This window comes from Takifugu rubripes, chromosome 14 (assembly GCF_901000725.2).
Source record: "Takifugu rubripes chromosome 14, fTakRub1.2, whole genome shotgun sequence".
In the NCBI taxonomy this organism is placed as follows: Eukaryota; Metazoa; Chordata; class Actinopteri; order Tetraodontiformes; family Tetraodontidae; genus Takifugu; species Takifugu rubripes.
Window position 1 is genome coordinate 3,882,227 of NC_042298.1, and position 21,418 is coordinate 3,903,644.

Sequence of the window (21,418 nt, forward strand, 5' to 3'; positions counted from 1 at the left end):
TTAAGCTTGTATTGTCTGCCGTTCTCCTCTGTTACTCGTCCATCAGCAGGAGGAACCCTCCCATATGAGCCTGGTCCTGCTCAAGGTTTCTTCCTGTTAAAATAGAGTTTTTGCTTACACTGTTGACCGCTCAGAGGTCAGGATTTGGTTGTTCCTCACTGGTCTCTGTGTCAGTGATGGAGACAACGTTGGTACCTGTAGGGAGGCAGATGCAGCTCCAGAAGCACCTGCATAAATTAACATTAATCCAGAGGTTTGGGATTGTTGTAGGTCATGGCGGAACCTGTAGCTGTCTGTCTCGGTAGGACGGTTAAGGGCTCAAATCGCAGATGTGGGTTCTCTCCGGGTGCTCCAGTTTCCTCCCATAGTTCAAAAACATGAAGATCTGGTTGGCTGCAGATTCCAACCTGCCCATCACCCTGATTAGCACTGTTAACGCAGTGGATGGATGATGGATGGAGGGATAGATGAATGGGTGGATGGATGGATGAATGGGTGGATGGATGGATGGATGGATGGGTTGATGGATGGATGGATGGATGGGTTGATGGATGGATGGATGGATGTGTTTTAGTGACATGAAAGAACAGAACAGACCCTCTGCTCTAACCCCTCGTGACCTTCAGACCTGTGTGTCTGGACCCTCTGCTGCTGGTGTCCTGAGCACAGCCAGGACATGAAACACCGCAGCTCACAGCGTTTTAGTCACGCCTGGTTTTTACAGCCGTGTATAAAAGGCAAATCTCTCTTCTCTATCTGCGTTTATTATTTGTCTGGTTTTGGGAGATTTAAGTAGAAATTGTGGAAAATCACCACGTTTCTGGGAGTTAAAGTGTGTAAATGGGCAGAAAAGAGAGAACAGAAAAGCTCTGTTTAATGAGCTTTTTCTTCCAACGAGACTACCTGCAGCATGTTGCACAGGATGTAATAAAAACTGTGACACTTATTCTTGAGTTTTGCCAGTGTCTTCTTTTATGAAGTCACCCGGCAGCAGTGGCAACTCCACAGCGTTTTCAGCTGCATAACGAAGACTGTCCTGCTCTCCCAGACTGTATGTATTTATTATTTCTCATCTGCCTCCGCTCCAGTCAGAAATCCCAGGCTGTCTGACTACAATCGCTGAACGTCTGTGTGGTCCATAGTGCACCACCAGAGAGGAGCCCTGTCAGCCAGCAGTGAGTGAGGGCTGAAGGTTCTGAGCCTCCGTCCAGTGGGAGCCCACTACCCGCTGATCTCCTCCTCCAGAGCTGATCACTGATGTAGGCGGGAATATGCATCTCTTTATTCTGTAAAAAACACGGCAACACGAAGCTGCCAACGCTGAGACTTCGCCTAACAGTTGCTTTTGCCTTTCCTTTCAGCCAAATGTTAGCATTTAGTGGAGGACGGTTGCACGCGAGAGCTGTTGTAGCATCTCGTTTGCATCTCTCTCAGTGAGTTGATCGCCGTTCTCTTGGAGGATCTTTGTCTTCCCTCTCAGGCACAGACTCTCGCACAAGCATCAAAGTGGAGGGTTTTTTTTCTGTTCGACAGCCGTTGGTGTGGTTAAAATCCCCCGGGAGGACGTCTTTTTTAGTTTCTCTGCCTTTGTGTCAACCCTCTGCTGTCCTGTCATCAGGCGCTTCAGAGGAATCCGTGCAGACCACCGAGGGTTCCCAGGGTTCCATGTGAAGGGCTTCTCAGTTCACTCCAGTTTTTTTGGGCTGGTTTCCTACAGCGTGCACGTTGCACGTGTGCAGCGGGAGAAGCATGTTGGTGCAGCTCTGCTTTGGCCCTGCGGGGCCGCCAGCCTCAGTGAGCTGGATTTACTATTGCCAGCTTTTAAAATCCATTTCATTTATTGTATTTTTGGGACCTAATATACAGTATTGATGACTGGAAATGTGTGAAGTTACAGGAAAAGAAGGTCTACAGATGTGACTGGAACATAATAGTGGCTTAAAAATGATAATCATTTCATGTTGAGTCAGGCCTTCAGTTGTACGCAGATGACTGTTATTACTGGAGCAATAGTTAATTCATAGCATCCGTAGAATAATCTAGAATAACACAGATGCAAGTATGTTATGGAAATTTGAATCAGTATGGTATGTTATATGCAATATTGCTATAATTTATTACAATATATGGTCATATGAATATTTATATCAGTTGACATATGAAGGGGAATTTAGAATAACATGCAAACATAATGTTGTGTTTGTTATTTATAGGACATGTCTCACATAAGTTAATTAAATGACAGCAAAAGCAAGCTGAAAATTAAATTGGTCAAATTAAGGGAGGAAAAAATGGTTCAGCTATGACAGAGCATCATCATTATTATTATTATTATTATTATTATTATTACTATTGTTGGTGTTAATACATGTGGTTAAGACTGTTAAATGTCATTCGTTTAAATTCTACACTGCAGGTTGACACTCGCCTTAATGCGCAACAGGAGATTCTTTGTGAAGGTTGTTGTTTTTTATTGCCTAATTGGATCCAGCAGTTGCACCGTGACACATGTCCATGATGATTTAACGAGCTCTCTGGTATTTCTATGTATTTCCTCTCCAGTTATTGAAGGTGTATGCCAATTCCCTACAGCTGCTATGCAGCATAAATACAGTATATTCATAAATATTTATTATATACACTCCAAGTCAAGTGCACTGTTAGACTTCTGACCTGTCCAAGAGTATTCCTGCCTCTCCTAGGAAACATTCCAGCACCCTCTGTCACCCTAAACATCGATCTAAAACTCCAGACGGCTCTCTCATGTCTGCAGAGCGACGCCTGTCTGAAGTATTTAAAAGCTTCAGTGTCCCCATAAATGAGAAAGCGAGGGGTCGTATCCACACAACAGAATTGCTGGAGAATATAATATATGCATTCACGGGTGCATTTATCCAAGTCTATGCATTTGCAAGAATACATTGACCTTTTATGGGAGGGTAGTAGAAGCCTGTGTACTGTGGAAGGAGCGTGCAGCCTTACATCACCATTAGCAGCACTGCGTTAGAGTTAGAGCCGCATTTAAATCAAGATTTATTTTCTCATTTGGGGAGGTTATTACCGAAGAAACAGAGAGCATTTAGGCATTAAAATGAAGTGGCTTTTAAACATACTGAACAATCGTTTGTGTGTTTTCTTCCTTCGACCACTTTGATGCAATGTTACAGTGAAATAGGACATTTTATAGACAACAGCTGAGCTCCTGTTTCTAGACCTCAGCGTAACGCATCTTTCTGTCGGCTGTAATGGGAGTTATAGACAGAAGACTTGACTCTCGCTATTGGACTGAGACTAATAAGAAGCCGACACTTGGAATATTGATGCAAGGAGCACGGTCCTCACACATTCTGCTCCTGCACTTGCACGGACGCGCTGGGTGTATCATGAATTCCCCTCAATCAGCCAGCGGGCTTTACACAGTTGCGAAAATCATTTGTACAAACATCAAGTCCATTTCTGACCCACTCCTTTAAAACAGCGGCAGTCACCCTTAATGGACACTTACCCACTCTGTTCGTTATATTGATCCACGCCTGCACACATTAGCAGTCTGTGGGAGCGGGAAGCTTGTCCTCACTCGTGTGCGTGTGATCACACGCTCGCACAGCCTCTCTCCTCACTTGCCGATTATAGCAAGCGGAGAACAAAAGAAAAAAATAACTCCTTTTCTCCGAGCTGCCGGGACTGAGGTGTGTAGATGCTGATGTTTTCATCCAAAGGGTGTGATTCAACGAGGCTCCCTCCATCCCACCGTAAATCATATTAATAGTCTTTAATTCCGATTGATTTTTTTTCTCCACGCTGTCTAACTTTGCAGCATTTTGATATCTCCGTCCCTTATTTAATGAGTGCCGTCCTGTCACAGACACACACATAAATCACATAAAGCAATTGATTCCTTTTAGAAGTCTTTATTCATCTGCGTTGATAAAAAAAAAGACGACAGACCAGTAAATGGAATCGCAGTTTGGGACCCATTTTTAATGTTTACACACAAGAGTGTTTTCATTATCACATCTCAGGGTGATATTTTCAAAGAAAGGGGATTTAGTTCTGCACACAATAAAAGGAAACGGAATGACTAAAAAGAAACATCAATGCTCTGAAAAAAAAGAAGCAGCAAATTCAGAAAAACAGCTACACCATTTTTGACTATTACTGTAAACAGTAATAAAGGTTGAAAAAGAGACAGAGTTACTGAAAGCAAGAACTGGCTTCCACAATCTAAGGCTGTTTATCAGTCTTCTCTTTCTTCCCTTTTCTTTCACACTCCCCTGTTTTCCTCTTAATTTCCTCCTTTCTTTAAGTGTTTTCCTGTCAGACTGCAGGCACTGTTTCCTGTGTGTGTTCAGGTGTGTGTTCAGTTGTACTGGCTGTGATCCCAGAGCTCTATCTGTGCGGCACCCATCTTATTATATTCTATAGACAATCTATGGATACATATTCCTCTTCAACTTTAATCCTCTGATTTTCTACTGTATTTCAAAAAATAATGAGAAATGTGACGCTGGTGCGATAATTCACCCAAAACTCCTCAACATGGTGATAAAGCAAGGAGATATATACATCTGCTTAAAAAGATTAGGTTAATATTATCCAATAATTACAAAAAAATATCCACCACCAGACAAATTTATCCACATGTGGGAAAATCGTAGTTGATGTGTGAGGCCGCGCCCCCAATAAATGAGTATAATACATCATGACAGGATTGAAATTCATTGGCTGTTTTTTGCCTGGATGTGTTGACATTAATTGAGTGTTTCTGTCTGTGACCAAGAACTTTGAGCTGAATTACTGTATAGCCTGTATTCACGCATGATCCTTTAAACTATGAGTCAGCTGATTTGTAGGGACTATTTCCTCATGGATTAGTCTGTGTTTACACTAGGGATCCAACATTGAATTGAAAAATCTCTGGCAGCCTGAACTGTCAAACCTGAACCAAAACCAAAAACTGTGCGTAGAAACACCGTCTGATTGTTGCCTCTCTAGCTTCTTTTATTGGGATAAATTCCCTCAGTGGTGGAGGTGTGAAAGTACCCTTGGAAAGTTCACACAGGCTATTTAATAAAGAGAGTTCATGAATCACATCATTGTAAAAGACAGACAAATACAGAAAATGGGTACATGCGGTACATTAGCGAAATTCTGAGAGGAACATTTTCCCATTTTCCTCAAGCTTGACCATTTTTCTGACCCTCTTAAAACACGTCTTTTAGAGCTTGTGGTTCCCGTTATTCCGTGGGCGTTTAGGGAATAATATGTGGCAGGGAAAGGTAGTCTGTAAAAAGACGATTTTGTCTCCGAACAGGTAGTGTGCGTTTGTTGGCGTTTTCAGTCATTTGTCTGCCTACAGGTTTTGCCCTGATAATCTTTTTTTTGCCTCCTGCATTTGTCACAGCTGTTTTTGTACGTGGTGTCCTTCCTACTTTAGGCAAACACACACCCTCAATGCGCAAAACAGCACCTCTCTCTACCCCGTCGTCGTATTTCACATTATGTTCCATCGTCCGCCCATCTATCCATCACCACTCCCTCCCTCATTACTCTCCCTATGCTGTGGCTTGTGTCCCTCATCTCTCTCAGAACTGTTATCAGCGCTGTCAGCTCCCTCGGTGGAAACAAAGTCATCCTCTGCTCAAGGCAAAAGATGAGAAAGAAATAAAAAAGAGCCTTGGCATAACAAAAAAGAAGGGAGCTGGAAAGGAGGGAAAATTAAAAGCGGAAGAGTGGGAGAAAACTAGAAACAGGGAGAGGGTTAGAACAACGTCTCTTCATGCCGGCCACATAGCATTATCATGTGTGGGTTATAACCATTGATTTTTCTCTCTGTCAGGCCTTTTATCTATACAGCACAGAGCCTACAGTTGGTAGGAAGAGAGGAGAGCTATCTCTATGCACATCAAGGGCCTTTTCAGATTATAGATATATCTCCTGCTAAATCAGCTAAGCCTAGTATATCAACCTCAGATACGTTACCGTGTATTATTATGAGCTGAGAAGAACAGTAAGTTTGAAAGACACTGAGATATCCAAAAGAGAAAATGTAATCATTTATACCTAGAAATAGAGCTCAAAGGACTTACTGTATAGATTGATATACAGTAGTACAGAGGAGAGTAGGACTAACTCCAGCGCTCAGTAGCCATGTCAGTTTAATATAGCTTTTTTTTTTAACCTAGCAAACCGACCAGAATTGAACCAGCAGAGGCACAGAGGGTACTTTGGAAAAGAGAGCAGCCACCAGCCAGGCAACCATCATCTCAGAAATGTTGTCTGGCTTTTGTGACTTGGGGATGATGTCCCCTCTGTCATCACGTGTAAGCATAATCTATGTCGGGGATTCCACCCTCTCTGTAGCCACGGTTGGTTCCGTAAGTGACGCGATGGTGGCTGGTTTGGCTCAGGATGGTTCCGTTGAGGGTGCCGGCACCGTGGGTGCTCCGGTAGGTCCCGTTGACCTGGGATGAAGAGGGGGACGAAGAAGGGAAAATGGTGTGGATGTAGGTGACATCCTCAAGTTTAGGCTGCAGGGGCTGGTGGGCCATGGTTGTCATCTGAAATCCTGCAGGAGGGGCCCTGATCTCTAAGATAGAAGTGTCTTTCTTGGTGCCCGACTCTACATAGTCATCGTAATGTTTTCCTCCTCGTCCCCTGTTGTATGAGCTCGAGTCCCCAGAAATGTAACCTGCTCTCTGTCCATACCAGCAGAAGATGCCGAAGATTAAAAGCAGGCTCACCAATGCTGTGGCCCCCCCTATGATCCCGGCCAGAGGGAGTGTTGTTAATTCAGAGTCCTGTCCCTCTTTATCCGATCCCCCCTCCCCTGACTTAACGAGAGCATCACCAGTCTCTATCTGCGCACAGGCCGGCGTTGAGACTTTATTGTCCAAATCCTTGCTACCCATTCGACTGGAGCCCATGCTCGAGCCCCCAAACGACGGCTCCGGCCGTAGCGGCAGCAAGCAGATGAGGTAATGGGAACGTGGGCTCAGCTGAGTGAGGAGGTACTGTCTCCTTTCTCCAGGTACCAGTGTCTCCGTTATGGAGCCCAGAGCTGCACTGCTACCCAACCTCAGCCATGACAAACGGAAAGAGGGAGCTGGCTGCGGGCACAGCCAGCTTACCAGCACGCTATCTGAAGAGAGAGGTTTTACAGTCAATTCCAGTGCCTCTTTAGATACATGTCCGCCTTCACCTTGAGGGAGAGGCATAACAAGCCCTGGTCGTTTTGCCCGCAGGGTGAAGAGAGAACCTTGGGTAGGGCTCAGCACAGATGTCGTCGAGGTGCTGCCGTGTGGGATTGAAGCCATTGCCCTGTCCCTTCCATCCCTTTCGTCCCCTCCATCTTTTTCTGCTGGGTTTGTGCCCGCCCCCGGACTTGGACCTGCAGGGGGGCCTTCGCATTGTTCCATCAGGGTGGTTAAGTCTCTCAGAGCCTGGCCCCGTACAGACTCAGGCCCCTGGCATGCCAGACCCCTGACTGTTACTGCCGAACCTCGACCGTGAAGCCAGTTGTGGAGCCAGCGAAGGTTGCAGCCACAGTACCAGGGATTTCCTTTCAAAAGTAGCAGCTCCAGGTTCTCGGTGTCCTTTAGAAGTCCTCGCGGGAGACTGGTCAAGTTGTTTCCTGACAAATCCAGCTTCTGGAGCCTCTTCATTCCATCCAGTGCTCCTCTCGGTATGTGAGTTATTCCATTATCTTGTAAATGGAGCCGTATAAGGTGAGCAGACGGTAGATTGACTGGTGGGGACTGCAGGGCATTCCTAACCAGTGACAGCTCTGTCAGGTTGGAAAGACGGGAGAAGGTGTCATCTGCGATGCGCGTGTTCGCCAACAGGTTTCCATCCAGGACCAGGCGGCGTAGGGACGAGAGGCCGCGGAAGGCGTGCGTGGGTATGGTGCTGATTCTGTTGTCGTCCAGCCGCAATTCTTCCAACGATGCCGGCAGACCGGCGGGGATGCTTGACAGGTGGTTCCGAGACAGAAAGAGCAGCCTAAGCCGCGGAGTCCCCGAAAAAGCTCTTTCCTGGATGCTAACCGTGGATATCGAGTTATCATCCAGGTGTAAACGTTCAAGTAAGGGCAACTTAGATAAAGCCGATCGCGGTAACGTTCGTATATTGTTGTCCTGTAAGTGGAGCTCCCGTAAAGACGGCGGGAGGTGTATGGGGAATTCATCCAACTGGTTGGCGTACAGGTAAATCACTTGAATGGACGTGCTGCGCTCCAGTGACGGCGGCAACCCAGCGTTACTCAGGCGGTTGCTCTGTAAGTACAGGATGGCAGCCATTAATGGTAGAGGAGGAATTATACTGAGGCCACGGTCGTTGCAGTAGACAAAACCCTCATCGCAGCGGCACACCAAGGGACAAACAATGCCCTCATCTCCCTCGCCTGTCTCCATGGCAATTGCAGCCGCAGCCATTTCCAGCACCTCAGCCAATAAGGTGAGGCACAGGAGCAGCAAGAAGAGCCAGTCACGAAGCTCAGCAAGACTTTCAGCTGCCATACTGACGCTCAGGTCCTAAGGAAGGACAAAACAGACATTAATACAAACACAAAACAGAGCTTGCTAAATTCAAAGGATCGTTGGTGCATCTAAAAGAGAGGGCAGGGATTATCAACAACAGTGCATCATTCACAAGATAATGCGCAGGAAACCACAAAGTCATGATTAATCTACTTTAAGTGCTGCATTTTCTAGATTTATGTTCTCATATCTGTAAAATGGAGGTCTGTCAGTTGAACAGTCAGACTTATTACAGAAGAGCCGTCTACTGTTAAATAGGTCAGAGTGGCCGCGTAGAAGAAAAGTGGACATTTAGATGCCGAGGGGATGATGAAGGGCGCGTTCATCAGACAAGAAAGACTAGAAGAATCGGTGAAAGCAAGATGATGATAAAGATGGAGAAAACCGAACCGTTGGAGGGGAAGAACCGACATTTCTGAGAGCATCTAAGATGGAATGTAAAGCTGAGGGCGATCGAGGAGAAGGAAATCAATCTAATTGGCTGTGGCTGCTGTTGGTAGGTTTCAAAACAACAGAAGCAGTTAACCTGTTGTGACTGCTTTGTGTCCAACACTCCAGTGGCGTTTTAAAGTGAACAAATGCAGTAAATCAACAAAACAATCCCTGGCTGTGATCACATGGTACCTTAATTACATTTGAAAAGTATTTCAGAAAAATGCACAAAAGGAAAAAGTTGAAACACTTCCTGTCCACACATGCGCTTAGAAAGAGGCAGAGTGCATCATTCCTTGGTTGTAGCTAGCAAAAATTTCTCTTAATTATTGATCAAAGTCGTCCTGAAACCCCCGGAAAGGTTTTAACTGGATGTTTAACACAAAAGCATTTTTCTGCAACATTAAGACGCGTCTCAGTCGGCGTTTTATGGCTTATCTGAGAGCAAGTTCCTGACACCGGCATCAATTATGCACATTTAAAATTCAGATAAAATGATCTCTGCACGCAAACATTGACAGCACTCTATTTTTAGGATATGAGTGATATATAGCGGCGAGAGGTTACAGACATTACACTGTGGCATTCTTTTGCTGGAATCCATTCTTTTGTGTAGCCTCAGGCAGAAAACTGTGACCTGACATGAAATGGCTGACATGATCTGACAGCAAATTTGATAAGCAAATCCTCTGAGGGCAAGTAGTTTTTCCTCCCCTTCGGTGCACCCATGTATATAATTTGTGTGCTAGTATAAGAAGTCAGTGCTGGATGCAACCCCCCCCCCCCCCGGCTACAGTCAAAATCCATGCAAAGCAAACAAGACAATAGAAATGGATGGGAGCGGGAGGGGGAGGGTTTTTAGGCGATGAGGCAGATGGAGGGTTAGACAATCCATCGCAGCAGGAGAGCCGAAGTGAGTTCTTGGCAGTGAAAACTCAAGTTCGTATTGGTTTTCTTCAAAAAAAAAAACCAAACAGCCGTGTGTTATTTTATTCAGCACCAACAGCCACCTTGTGTCTCACCTCAACACAAAATTCGATAGTGAGGGTGTCAGCATAGCCAAAACAGGACACTGTTTTTCTCACTCTGTAATTCTATTTCCAGCATAAATGTATTTCCGCACGTCCCCAGCAGCTGAGAGAAAATTAGGGAGAGAAACATATGCACACTAGAGGGAGCGTCAAGAAATGAACTGAAACCATATTGGGAATGAGCTATGAATATCAACTAGCATATCACATTTTCTCTGCTGCTCTTTCATAAATATCCTCTTGGCACAAACCTGTATGTGTCGGGTTTTTTCCTACAGTCCTTCCATTTTTTCCTGCAGGCACTCTTAATGATCTTTAGATTATCTGTCCTCTCGCTTCTCCCCGGCTTTGTTGCTTACTCTCACCGACTCTCACTCCTCTCTCCATCTTAGACACAATCTATCTACCCGCCAGTGGTAGTTGGCGAGAAATAAGGCGCGTTCCCACTGCAGGAAGCGAGGGGTCATTTTAAAGGGCCGGGGCTGCTGGTGTGTTTCGGGAACCTCACTAGGGGCCAATGACTGGAAATGTTTCGGGGCCCTGCTCCAGGGGAGGTACTTTGATCGGCCCTGAATCTTTGTTTACTTTAAATTGATAGTGGGAACCAGGCTGAGAAGCGGAGGGTTCCTGGTTCGAGCCCCAGGGCAGACACAACATGAAAGATGTCCTGGTAGTGGGGGGAGAACACCTTCGGAGCACTCCTGAAGTACCCTTGAGCAAGGTACCAAACACACAGATGCTCATATAGTGCTGAACTGGTGACTCATCCAGGGGTGGACCTGCCTCCAACCATTGTGGGCCCTCCCCGTGACCCCGAAAGGGTTAAAGCGGAAGACGACAAGATGAGACAAAACAAATTTACAATCACCCCATTGCCAAAGCAATAAAAGTTACACCACAATACGAAGGAAAGTCGGAAAAGCGACACCCGGAAATTATGTAACTTGGCAAAAGTGTCCAACCCCCGTAAGCTACGGTGACACTGAAGCATAGCGAGGCCTTGAAAGAGTAAAGCCTGCGCTGTGCTCATCGTTTTCACTGAAAAATGCCCTTCCTGTTTACATGGAAATGTTAAACTCTTCACACTGGAGCCTGATTTCCAAAGTTTGCTGATTCGGGCGCTCCGGGCATTGTTCTCGTGTAAACAAAAGGCTCAAAGGCAACAAAACCCCGCCGTGTTAGTTGTCATGTAAACAGGCCTCGATTCTATAAAAATCAACAACGTGTGTGTGTGTGTGTGTGTGTGTGTGAGTGACAGACGGAAAGAAGGGCACGTTTGTCAGGAGCAGGCTTCTCCAGCTCCGTCGTCGGGTAGATAATCAAGCTCTCACTTGTTATGATCGCCATCGTCCAGGACAGAAACAATGAGTCTGTATGTGGACGTGTCAGTTGGTGGAAGTGTTGTTTATATCATTCATATTGTATTTAGGCACACTAGTAAAAATTTTAACTGAATTTAAAAAATATATTTTCCATTTTTTATATCAGGGAGGGTGGCACTCTAGCGCCCCCTATGGGCCGGCCACCACTGCCAGCTCCACCTCCTCTCCTTCAGAATCTACCCCTACATCCACCCTCAGGTTTGTGTTCATTCCTGGTCACTGTTGTTTCCTTTCATTTGAGTTTCTCCTGTAATCGTATGCCAAAGGCTTTTGAAGGACATGTTGATTCCATACGATGACCTAGAGACCTCATGTTCTTTCAGATTAGTTATGATTTGATGGGTTAGAGACTACCTTCACTCCAGTAACTGCTTCCACACCCAGTAGACTCCTAACTGGGCTGTGCATCTGCTGATGCTGCGGCCCACTAAAGCTTCCAAGTGCTTTAACTGGAAACTCCAGATTGCTCATTAGTATTGCGGGTGTCCTGAGGTGGGGGAATCACAGGCTAAACAGCTAGCTGCTAAGTCACATCTGAAGTTTATCAGGCTTCCCTGTCAACAGAAGTCTCACAGCTAAGCTGACTATTCTGAGTGGAAGGCTGTCAGATGTGAAGGTAGCAGCCGTAGCTAAACTGGATCACTTCCACTCGCTTCACAATTGCTTAAAATTGTAAAGTTCCTCACCTAACCAGCCCCTAACGTCCAGCCTTACTCCTTGACACAAAGCCTCCCAACTGTTTCTGCCGACTTGAATGAAAGTGCTCCAGATCTAGATTTGCTCGTGCGGTTCCTGTAATCAGAACAAAGTCTTAAATGATTTGAATTTCCTGGCAGGGTTAATATTCTCATGCCACAAAAGTGCCTTAAATGGCTTAAAGGAAAATGGAAAATAAGTGAAATGGTAAATAATCTGTCTGGCTGGTATCAAGAGTATGGAATTACAATATAAGGAGTATGTTTCTTTTCAGAACGTTAAAATTTGACGAGCACAAGTGTTGGCAGTCAGCTAAATCTGTTCTTTATTTCTTAAAACTCTAGACATAAACTTCTGCTGTCTCTGCTTTACCAGATACACTCACCATCCACTTTATTAGGTACCCGGTCAGTTGCTTGTGAACACAAATAGTAATCAAATAATAATCAAATGGACGGAGAGTGTAATGTCTACCACTCAGCCCAAACTGCACAATGAATTGCTGTTACACATCAACCACAAGCTTGCAGGTCGGTCTTTTTCTTCAGCATCAACAATTTAATTTGAAATGATTGTTGCCAAAAATGAGGGAAATTGCTCTCCTGTATGCACATACACTAATCAAAGTCTCCTGAGCATCACATTCCAAATGTGCTAGCTTTTCAAGTTCACCACGTGTGTGTTTCTGGTGTGGTGCCATCTGAGCAACGTGGAGTGATGCATCGTGGACGTGCACTTGCTGAAAATCAGAGTTCTGATGCAGCTCGCAGTGGAAATGCAGCAACTCGGCACCGCAAAGCACTTTCAGTGGAGGTGGGGGGAGTCAGGAGAGGAAGCGTATATATATTTCACATATCGTCCTCAAATCGCCTTCTGCCATTATTTATTTCCAGACAGCTGAAAAGACCTTCATTTTCAGTTTTTTTTATGTGGATTCTGCACCTTTTCCCAGCTTTCTGTTTTCTGCTCATACAATTCTGTTTTCTTGTCTGTGTTTTCTTGTCTGTGTTTTCTTGTCTGTGTTTTCTTGTCTGTGTTTTCTTGTCTGTGTTTTCTTCTCTTCCTGTTTCTGCAATAGTCTGAAATGAAGGCATTTGTCGGAGCTTTTGTGTTGTTGTTTTTTCACACGATCATGCAGACGATATTTGTCTGGTGTTCTTTGTGGCACCAGAGTGTGTGTATAAAAGGTCTGAGTGACCCAGGATGTGCATGTGGAGGTCTCACTAACCTGTTGTTTGTGCTTTTCTTCCTCTGCCCTTGATGGAGAGTTTGTGGACTTTCAGCTCCTCCGTCAGTGAGATTGAAGACACAATTTACTGCACGTTCTTTTCAGCAGTTTTCTCTGTATTGTTCCTCAAGGGTTTGAATCTTCCTGAGATATTGGAAACGATGCTGTTGTTGATAGCCTGTCTTCCAGCGCACGACACATACACCAGCATGGCTCAGAGCCACCTCTGCAACATCATCTTGTCTGCTGTTTGAATATCCAAGCTGGTTCTTTCTTTGGGGTAAGGGGCTTTCAGGCCTGCCAACTCATGTCATCTTCAGCAGTGATCCACAGGCGGAATTCTGATACCCTTCCTCAACAATCAAATGCTTCCGCTGGGCCGACAATCAGAAGATGAGCGAGGGCTCAAGGGTCCTTCTTGGAAATCAAAAGCAATCCTCGATGCTCATGCAAATCGTTCAAAATGCCCCCCTCTGACTAAACAATGTTTTCTATGGAGGGGTTAAGGACCAAAGCTCAAGACAAGCCGGCAGTCTCTCTGATGGATTGATAAAAGTCGTGATTTTACAGTGTGGTGATGCTTCAGAGTCTGGTGCGGTGATGGAGATGTCTGCCTGGTGCTGGACGTGGGGCCGATCTTCTCCTTCAGCCTCCACACTCCACGATTCCCTCTTCCCCTTTTCGTACAAAGACAGAGTGGTGGCAAAGATGTGGTTTTACTGTAAAAGGTTCCTCAGCTGGCACCCACACATGAAATGGCCGAGAAGATCCTTAAAGTAGCCGCAGCTGGTGCTAGCTTCAGGAGCACAGCTGGAGGAGTGTCAGTAAACACTGTCCTGAGAAGGCAAGAAAGAAAAACAACATTCTTACTTGCAGATTCATTGAGGATGTTCAGCAATATGAAACATTTACATTGAGAAGCACAAACAGACACATGACGAGACACACACGGACACACACAGTGGTCTGGCTGAACACACTAAAAGGAGACACTACACACACTACTGTGTAACACTGGGACAGTATCAGATGTCTAATGTCTTCAGATTGTTTCCTGTCAGCTTTGTCTTGATTTTGTCCCCTGCTGCTGTGATAACAGGTGTGGGACACGTGGTTATCCCCGTCCGTGTGCTTAGAACATTTAAATTTAAATGCTTTGTGAAAATACTTCCTGAAGGTCACTTTGGCATATGTACAACACAAAGCTCCCAGCGGACACAGATGTCCCATTAAATTTATTAATAACCTTGTTTTATCTCTTCTTTTTTTGCTCATGCAAAGCTTTGGTGCTTTTATGAAGTACCACATGCTAAATGTCTGCGTCTTCTGTGCAGGAGGAGCTGCAGCAAAGCCTGAATGCTAATAGAACATTTTTAACAGACACGCTGAGTTTACAGAGACAGATTCATCAAGCCTATTAACTGCTCTGCTGCTCACATTCACTTCCTCACTCCAGCCTTCAGTAAGTAGACTGCACAGCCAACTGGGAAATTATCATGCAGTTTGCTTAAACACAAATAAGGACAAATAAAGTCGTCCTCATTTTCATTTCCGAAGTGCTCGTGCTTCAGCCTGTGCATCGGGCTCGGGATCTGTCCATCCTAGAAGGGTATTTAAAATGATGCAGAATTTATGCACCAGAGACCTTAAACTCAGGGTGATAATGAGCTGTTTTATTTAGGTGTGCTGTTTTAACTGGTCCCACAATGGAATGGAATACATTAAGCAAGTGCTCAGCTTAGCGGGATAATCGAGTGACTGGTGTGGGATGAAGATGGGCACCATGTGGGGAGATAAATTGTTCTCTTTCTAAAAGATCTCCAGACTGATCTCCAATTTTGTGACACAATAGGCTGATTTGTGTGCAGCAAATGTCTGAGGAAAACAGGAGGCTAAAGAGACGGGAGTTTGCAAGACTCTGTGATTGTCATTTAAGGACAGGAGGAAAGTGGATTTGTGCTTCCTTGAGAAGCATTAGCAATATCCCATACTGGGGTAGTACACGTTTAATGTTCTCTGTCACTTACTAATGCCTACCGGTACTTCTTTAAAAATAATTAAATCACCTCGAGGGAGGGGATTTGATGGAGATTTGTAATTGGATGCCGTCAGTTATGGAAATATTTACAGCAGGTGTCACATTAACCACTTCCTTTGGAAGTCCTCATGAGTGGTTGCAGTTAAAAAGCCAACATCGCTCTCCACACTGATCTTTCCTCAAGGCAGGAAAATGTCTCCGTGCTCCAAAAAAGATGTGATTATCGAACATTAGCAGCATTTCTGCAGCCCGCTGCCAGTGTCTCTTAGACGTCAAATTATAAAGCTGCGGACGTCTTTGTTATTTTGAAGTGGGAGTTTTAAATATCGAGTTTTCTTTATATCTTTTGGGGAAGTGTGGGGACTGAGTAATCAACCGGAACATACAAAACATTTTTATTTTCAGAAAAATCTCCCTATTTTCTAATAAATACTCCTTAATATAAACTGTAGAAGGCATAGAAAAGGTTAGACAATGTGTCATTCATCAACAATCTTGGTCTTAATTCAGCTTTAAACCCTTCAAACCAGCGAATGTTGACTGAAACAAGCTTCATTCTTCTTTTCAATGTATTGGAAGGAATGAACATCACCGTGAGTGTCTCCACGTTGGGAAAATAGGACACATTGTGCAGCTTTTGCCTTAAAAGCAGAAGCATTGTGCAGGATTTGTGTCTTACTTTCAATAGAAAAAACAATCGCCGACTGTTGTATTGGTCTTTTCGTAGGTGAATGTCCTCTATCAGGAGTTAGCAGTTAAATAAACATTATTATTTCGTTTTAAACTTGATTTTTTATTAATTTATTTCATTTCTTGAGATAGGTTAAAGTTTAAAAAAAAAAATCTCCTGGAAACATTTAAACATTTCTGTCAGAACGCTGCTAAAAAAGCCATCGAATGAAGGTCTTGTTTGTCTTTTTTTCATTGCCTCTTTTCTGCCGTGTGTGTGTGTGTGTGTGTGTGTGTGTGCGTGTGTGTGTGTGTGTGTGTGTGTGTTTTCCCTCCTGCGTAACAAAGCTTGCCGAGGATGTTTCACTCCTCGAGGGGACAGAAATCACTCTGCTCTTGTGAGCCAGTCAATGACAACTGTGTAGCCTGCAGGCATTTTACAATGTGTGGCTTCCACTGTGGCCAAATGTTCCCAGTGTCTGTTTTCCTCCTTTTAGAAGAGAATGAACAGATAAAGGTTCTGGTTGCGAGAAACATTAGAGTGAAGACCAGTTAGTTAAGGCTAGTTGATGGTTGTGCTGCAGAAATGTCCAAATTGGAGGTAACATGTGTACTAGTAAAGAGCATTTAGTATTTACTGTGCATTGTTGGCAGCATCAGGGATGGGGGGTTAAATGTGCCGGGGTGGGCTGGCTACAGATGTGGCAATAAGAACGAGCCAACAAGCTAACCGAGCATCACTGATTCCAGTAAATTCTGAAAGATCGCAAGCTGCACTTTTTAAAAGATTTATTCACTAGTTATCTGGACAGATATCAAATCTCAATTTGCATCCAGTGCTTTACTACCAGCTAATAAAAGTGGCAGCTGTGATTCTTGGCGATGGGCTCTTTCTGTGAGCCATCGGGAGCTGGGAGATAGGTAATTGGTTCAATTTCTCCTATGAAATGAGGGAGGATGAGGTAGGCATTAATAGTTTTGGTGCCGGGGAACAAAATCGGAGTGCTCGGTAATCATGTGGCTGCCAAACCCGAGCGCGTGAGGCTGATGAGGATGTGTCCCCGCTGACACAAACCCTCTCCGTCTACGATATTAATACAAAGGAGAAAATCCCCCTGAGCCCTATTGTCAGACAGCCTTATTGTTCTCCGCTGGCCTCTGCATGTGCTTACAGTGTGCTTAGTATTAATGCAGAAGTCCAGGACTGCGCTGCGTGCTAATGCGTATTATGCCCGTGTCTTTATTGTGTGCGTCTGGCAGCTACAACTGAGCAGCACTTAAGTGGCAGCAGGGGAGGCGCGGGATGTGTTCCTGGTCTGCCGTGGACCATAAAGAGAACTGGCCTGAGAGCCCTTCCACCAGCCATCGGGGCCCAACAGGGCCAGTTATTTCACCTCGAGGCACGATCTGCAAAATGAATGCCGTCATTAAAATACTGAATGTGTGTGTGTGTGTGTGTGTGTGAGAGAGAGAGAGAGAGAGAGAGAGAGAATCAATTTAGATTCTTCGGTAAATATATGAGAGCAAAAATGCTTGTCTTTGAATCCTAACAGTGTGTGCTATTTATAATGTTTGTACATGCGCGTGTGTGTAGACATTGGTTTAACGGACGATGTGCAAACATCTGTGTGGATTTATGCGCACGCCTGACTGTTTAACTACGCCATACACATAACCTTGCCATCGCCGCCTCCCCGTTTCTCATTTACTGAGCGAGTGCCAAAGAGTGTGAGCGTCGGGGAACGAGAAAACAAGCGACGGTGGAAGGAGGGAAGGAGCGACGCGGCGAGAGATATGGCGAATTAAAGGTGGAGAGGGTGGGAGGAGGGTCATTGTTTATACTGGGGGGGGATGCAGAGTCCCGAGGAGAAGGGATGGCATGGAAGAGTTGGAGGTAGAGAAGCAGAAGCGGGAAGACAGAGGCAGAGTGGGAGGAGGCAGCAGATTTATGAAGCCGTTGGAATGTAATTTGGGGGCAGAAATTACTGTCAGCCTGAGCGGGGTTTAAAGTCAGTGGAGCCTGAAGACTCGGCCCGTGAGCGCGGAAGACACTTTGTGCGTGTGGCAAAAATTCCAGACAAATGTGATCCTGAATAATTGCACAGAAGAGCTGCGCTTGCTTGTCATACATGCTGAACCCGCAACCTGCGTCTGCACGCGCACATATGTTCTCCGACTGCTCCGAGCACGACGTCACAACGTGACCCTGCATTAGAACAGCTCATATTTCATTTATGCACACACACACACACACACACACACACACACACACACACACACACACACACTTGTCAGGCACCGACGGCCTCCACTCCAACAGACTTATTCAAGGGTGCCGCCATGGACAGAACGAAAGCTGGAGGGATCTGTGAGAGAAAGGGATGGAAGGAGAGTGTCAAGGATAGGGGAGGGAGATAGAGGTGGAAATGAAAAAGAGGGGGAGAGCCTCTAAAGGGCTTAAAAAAAATGGCACGGATGTGACTAGCTTTCTAACGTAGCGACACACAGCTTCCATTTAGCGTGAGAGGGAAGAGCAGAGGAGGAGAGGGGCGACAGAGGCGAGGAAGGAGGCGTACGCAGCACAGAGCTGACGCGGGGCTCTGGGCATGTGCTCATCTGTTAGCTCCAACAGGCAGCAAAGTCAGGGGGTTTCTATGTATATGTATTTTCATGTAGTTTTCTTTTTTCCCCACAGTCGAGATAAGACAAAAGCCTATTTGTTTGTGTTTGGAAATGGTCCTAATATGCAGACGCTTTCAGCTGTGACAGTAAAATCACTGATAAATGAAGTAAGTAACAATGGCCGTCACTTCTGATCATCCCGTTATTCTCTTCCATTCATCGGCTGGGCTGAGCCAACAGTCGGGGGCCTCTTTCACTGCCTGACCCAGGGGAACAGCTGAAACACACCACGCACGCCGAGCCAAGGATGCACGGATCATTCTGATCCGTCTACCTCCAGTAATACCAGCGCACGTGTTGTCAAGACACCCAGAAAGCCTGTTGCAACATGAGCTGACACTTATTTCATGTCCTTTTGCACCAAATCGGAAATAAGAGAAACATTTAAAGGAAATGATCTTACCAACATCCTGCCAAATCTTGTGCTGTTACAATAATTATACCCACAAGGGATCCTTTTCTAATTGGATTAGTATTCTGAGGAGCTGAAATGGCCTTCAGTTTGTTTTTTTTGTCTATGTTGATTCAGAAATAAGCCAAGTTATTATGTAGAAGTGAAAATAATCCTTTTTTTTAAAAACAAGAAATCATAATTTCTTTCTCTTGGTTTGCTAAAGAGCTTCTCTGCTCAGGATAGAGGGCTGTCCAAATGTTGCCCATCCAGTAATCTGATTAGATGAAAGGTTGACACTGCAGAAATGTCAACTTAGTGCATCAGCCAGACGCAAAAAAAAGAGGACAACACGCATCACAAATTCCTTTTATCAAGTTTAGCATTAATCTGCTCCTGTTCTGTCTGACTCAAAAATGGGACAGATATATTTTTAGAGTAGTAAGTGTGCTCCTTTCACCCAGGAATTAAGTCGTATTTGTAGTGCTTTCATCTCCTATTGCATTCATCTGATGTATTTTGAGATTTGCATGATTGTAAAATATAATCCACAGTGAAATGGCCTTTATTTATCATTATTTTATTTCATTTTTGCCATGTAAAGCTGACGCACAAGTCTCTAAATGATATAAGATTGACTGAAAACAAGGACAAAAACCTGAAGGCGCTTTGTCCTTTCCACCGATTAAAATATTGCAGACACACACACACACACACACACACACACACACTCGACACACACTCAATGAGAACCTGTGCCTGGGTTTTGCAGAGATAATCTATTAAATAAAAGGAGGATGTTGTTACATCGCCATGGACACAGCGTGACTGAAGCCTTGGAGCATGCCAGCCACGGGGTCCAGAGGAAATATATGTTATTAATCCAGAAACAACTGTAATTACTGTCACTACCCAGATTGCTAATACTCCTGATATGATCTGATCCTCCCCTTTTCTTTCCCCCCCTCAATATTTCTGACATAGCACAGACGGATGTTGTTCCTGCCCTGCTCGCTCCGAGAGGACACGGTCCAATAGAAAGCTACAGATGTGATTATGGGGAGTTTGTTGATGCAAGTATTAGTTATAGGCCGTATACGTCTGCTCCAAGACTTAAAACAGGTGAATACAGCTTGACAGGCTGTTTGACACACTCTTTCAGCCTTTTATTCAGTCTATCGTGCCTACTTTTCCTGCTATTTCCTGCTACGTCTTTACACACACACACACACACACACACACCGTGTTCTACACCCTTTAAACCGGCGATAATGACAGCAACACAGTCTGTGCCGTGACAACGTTAACACCTACACGCTGTCTTCGGTAGTTCGCAGTCTCTGCTCTCACTCGTCACCTTTTATTCAAAACAGTGTTGGGGTCAATTATCGCTGAATGCGTTTCTCTACTCCACGTGCTCCAGATGGATTCTCTGATTTATTTATTAATTATTTCCCACCACCTTGTCGCACACCTATGCATATTTTCTGTGTTTTTTGGGCTTAAATGTTGTTGGTTTTTTTTCAGAAGAGCTGAACCGGTTGGTGATGTTACTCTTTTTTTTCTCAGGAAATTGAATGTGGATGCACTTTATAGCTAGGAAATAACTATAATACCAACACGATCAACTGGGAATGATGCTCGTTATCACTCTTGTATTCTAATGGATTTTTTGGTCTCAAAAATAGAAAATATTAAATAACATAAGAGCTTTACATTACCCATCTTGTGCAACCTTTTACAGATGTAAACTGTAGTTAAACCCTTCCATTGTGATGAGAAGATGAGCGTTAGGAGGAAAAGTAGTGGAAATGTGAATTTTCAGCGGCTCCTAAAGCCTATTGTTTGGTGAAAAGGAACGAAAGAGTGAGGCTAAAGATGAGAAATGCATGGAGGGGAGAATGGATGGAGACGAACAGGGAGACAAAGTGAGCAGCAGAGTTTTCTCCCCTGGAGCGGACTGATTTCTAAAGAGGGAATAAAAGGCAGCAGAGGGAGCAAATGAGACTGGGAGGGAAGGAGCACTGCTGGAGAGGGACAGACAAAGCTGTAAAGAGGAAGAGGGGGGTGAACTGGACTGAAACGTGAATTGAACGAGGTGAAACGATGTGACGGTTTTGTAAAGAATGTGGGAGTAATTGCAGAGTTAGCATGAAGGTGGCGGAGAGCGGAGCAGCTTCCGCCCTCCTCCAGCGACGGTGTTTTACATAAATCTAGTCGGTAATCTCACCTCTCTGGCAGCTGCAGACTTCATTTTGGATTCCACATCTTCATCTCTGGGCCTGCTTGCCTTCCCCTGCAAGGGTCGGATCACTACCAGTGTCTACCACCA

At 44.8% G+C, this 21,418-nt stretch overlaps 2 protein-coding genes across 10 annotated transcripts in view; one reads left to right on the plus strand and one right to left on the minus strand.

Annotated features, from left to right (window-relative positions):
* Positions 1-21,418, plus strand: part of macrod1 (mono-ADP ribosylhydrolase 1) — a 76,557-nt gene that overhangs the window by 14,571 nt on the left and 40,568 nt on the right. For 6 of the 9 annotated variants that reach the window (XM_029847658.1, XM_029847663.1, XM_029847661.1 and 3 more), the window contains one exon: positions 20,071-20,208. The exons of the other annotated variants lie outside the window; for them this stretch is intronic. In XM_029847658.1, the coding sequence (XP_029703518.1) occupies positions 20,071-20,208 (138 nt within the window). The remainder of the gene's footprint in view (positions 1-20,070; positions 20,209-21,418) is intronic. 9 annotated transcript variants of the gene reach the window in all.
* On the minus strand, positions 6,285-13,443 carry flrt1b (fibronectin leucine rich transmembrane protein 1b). Its single transcript, XM_029847655.1, has 2 exons — positions 13,307-13,443; positions 6,285-8,531 (listed from the first exon to the last, which is right to left on the minus strand). Exon 2 carries the CDS (start codon positions 8,514-8,516, stop codon positions 6,318-6,320), a length of 2,199 nt encoding a protein of 732 aa, XP_029703515.1. The 5' UTR covers positions 8,517-8,531; positions 13,307-13,443; the 3' UTR covers positions 6,285-6,317.

What these genes read in the sequence shown, in the direction of transcription:
- flrt1b (XM_029847655.1), bottom strand. Translation starts at nt 8,516, where the DNA reads ATGGCAGCTGAAAGTCTTGCTGAGCTTCGTGACTGGCTCTTCTTGCTG.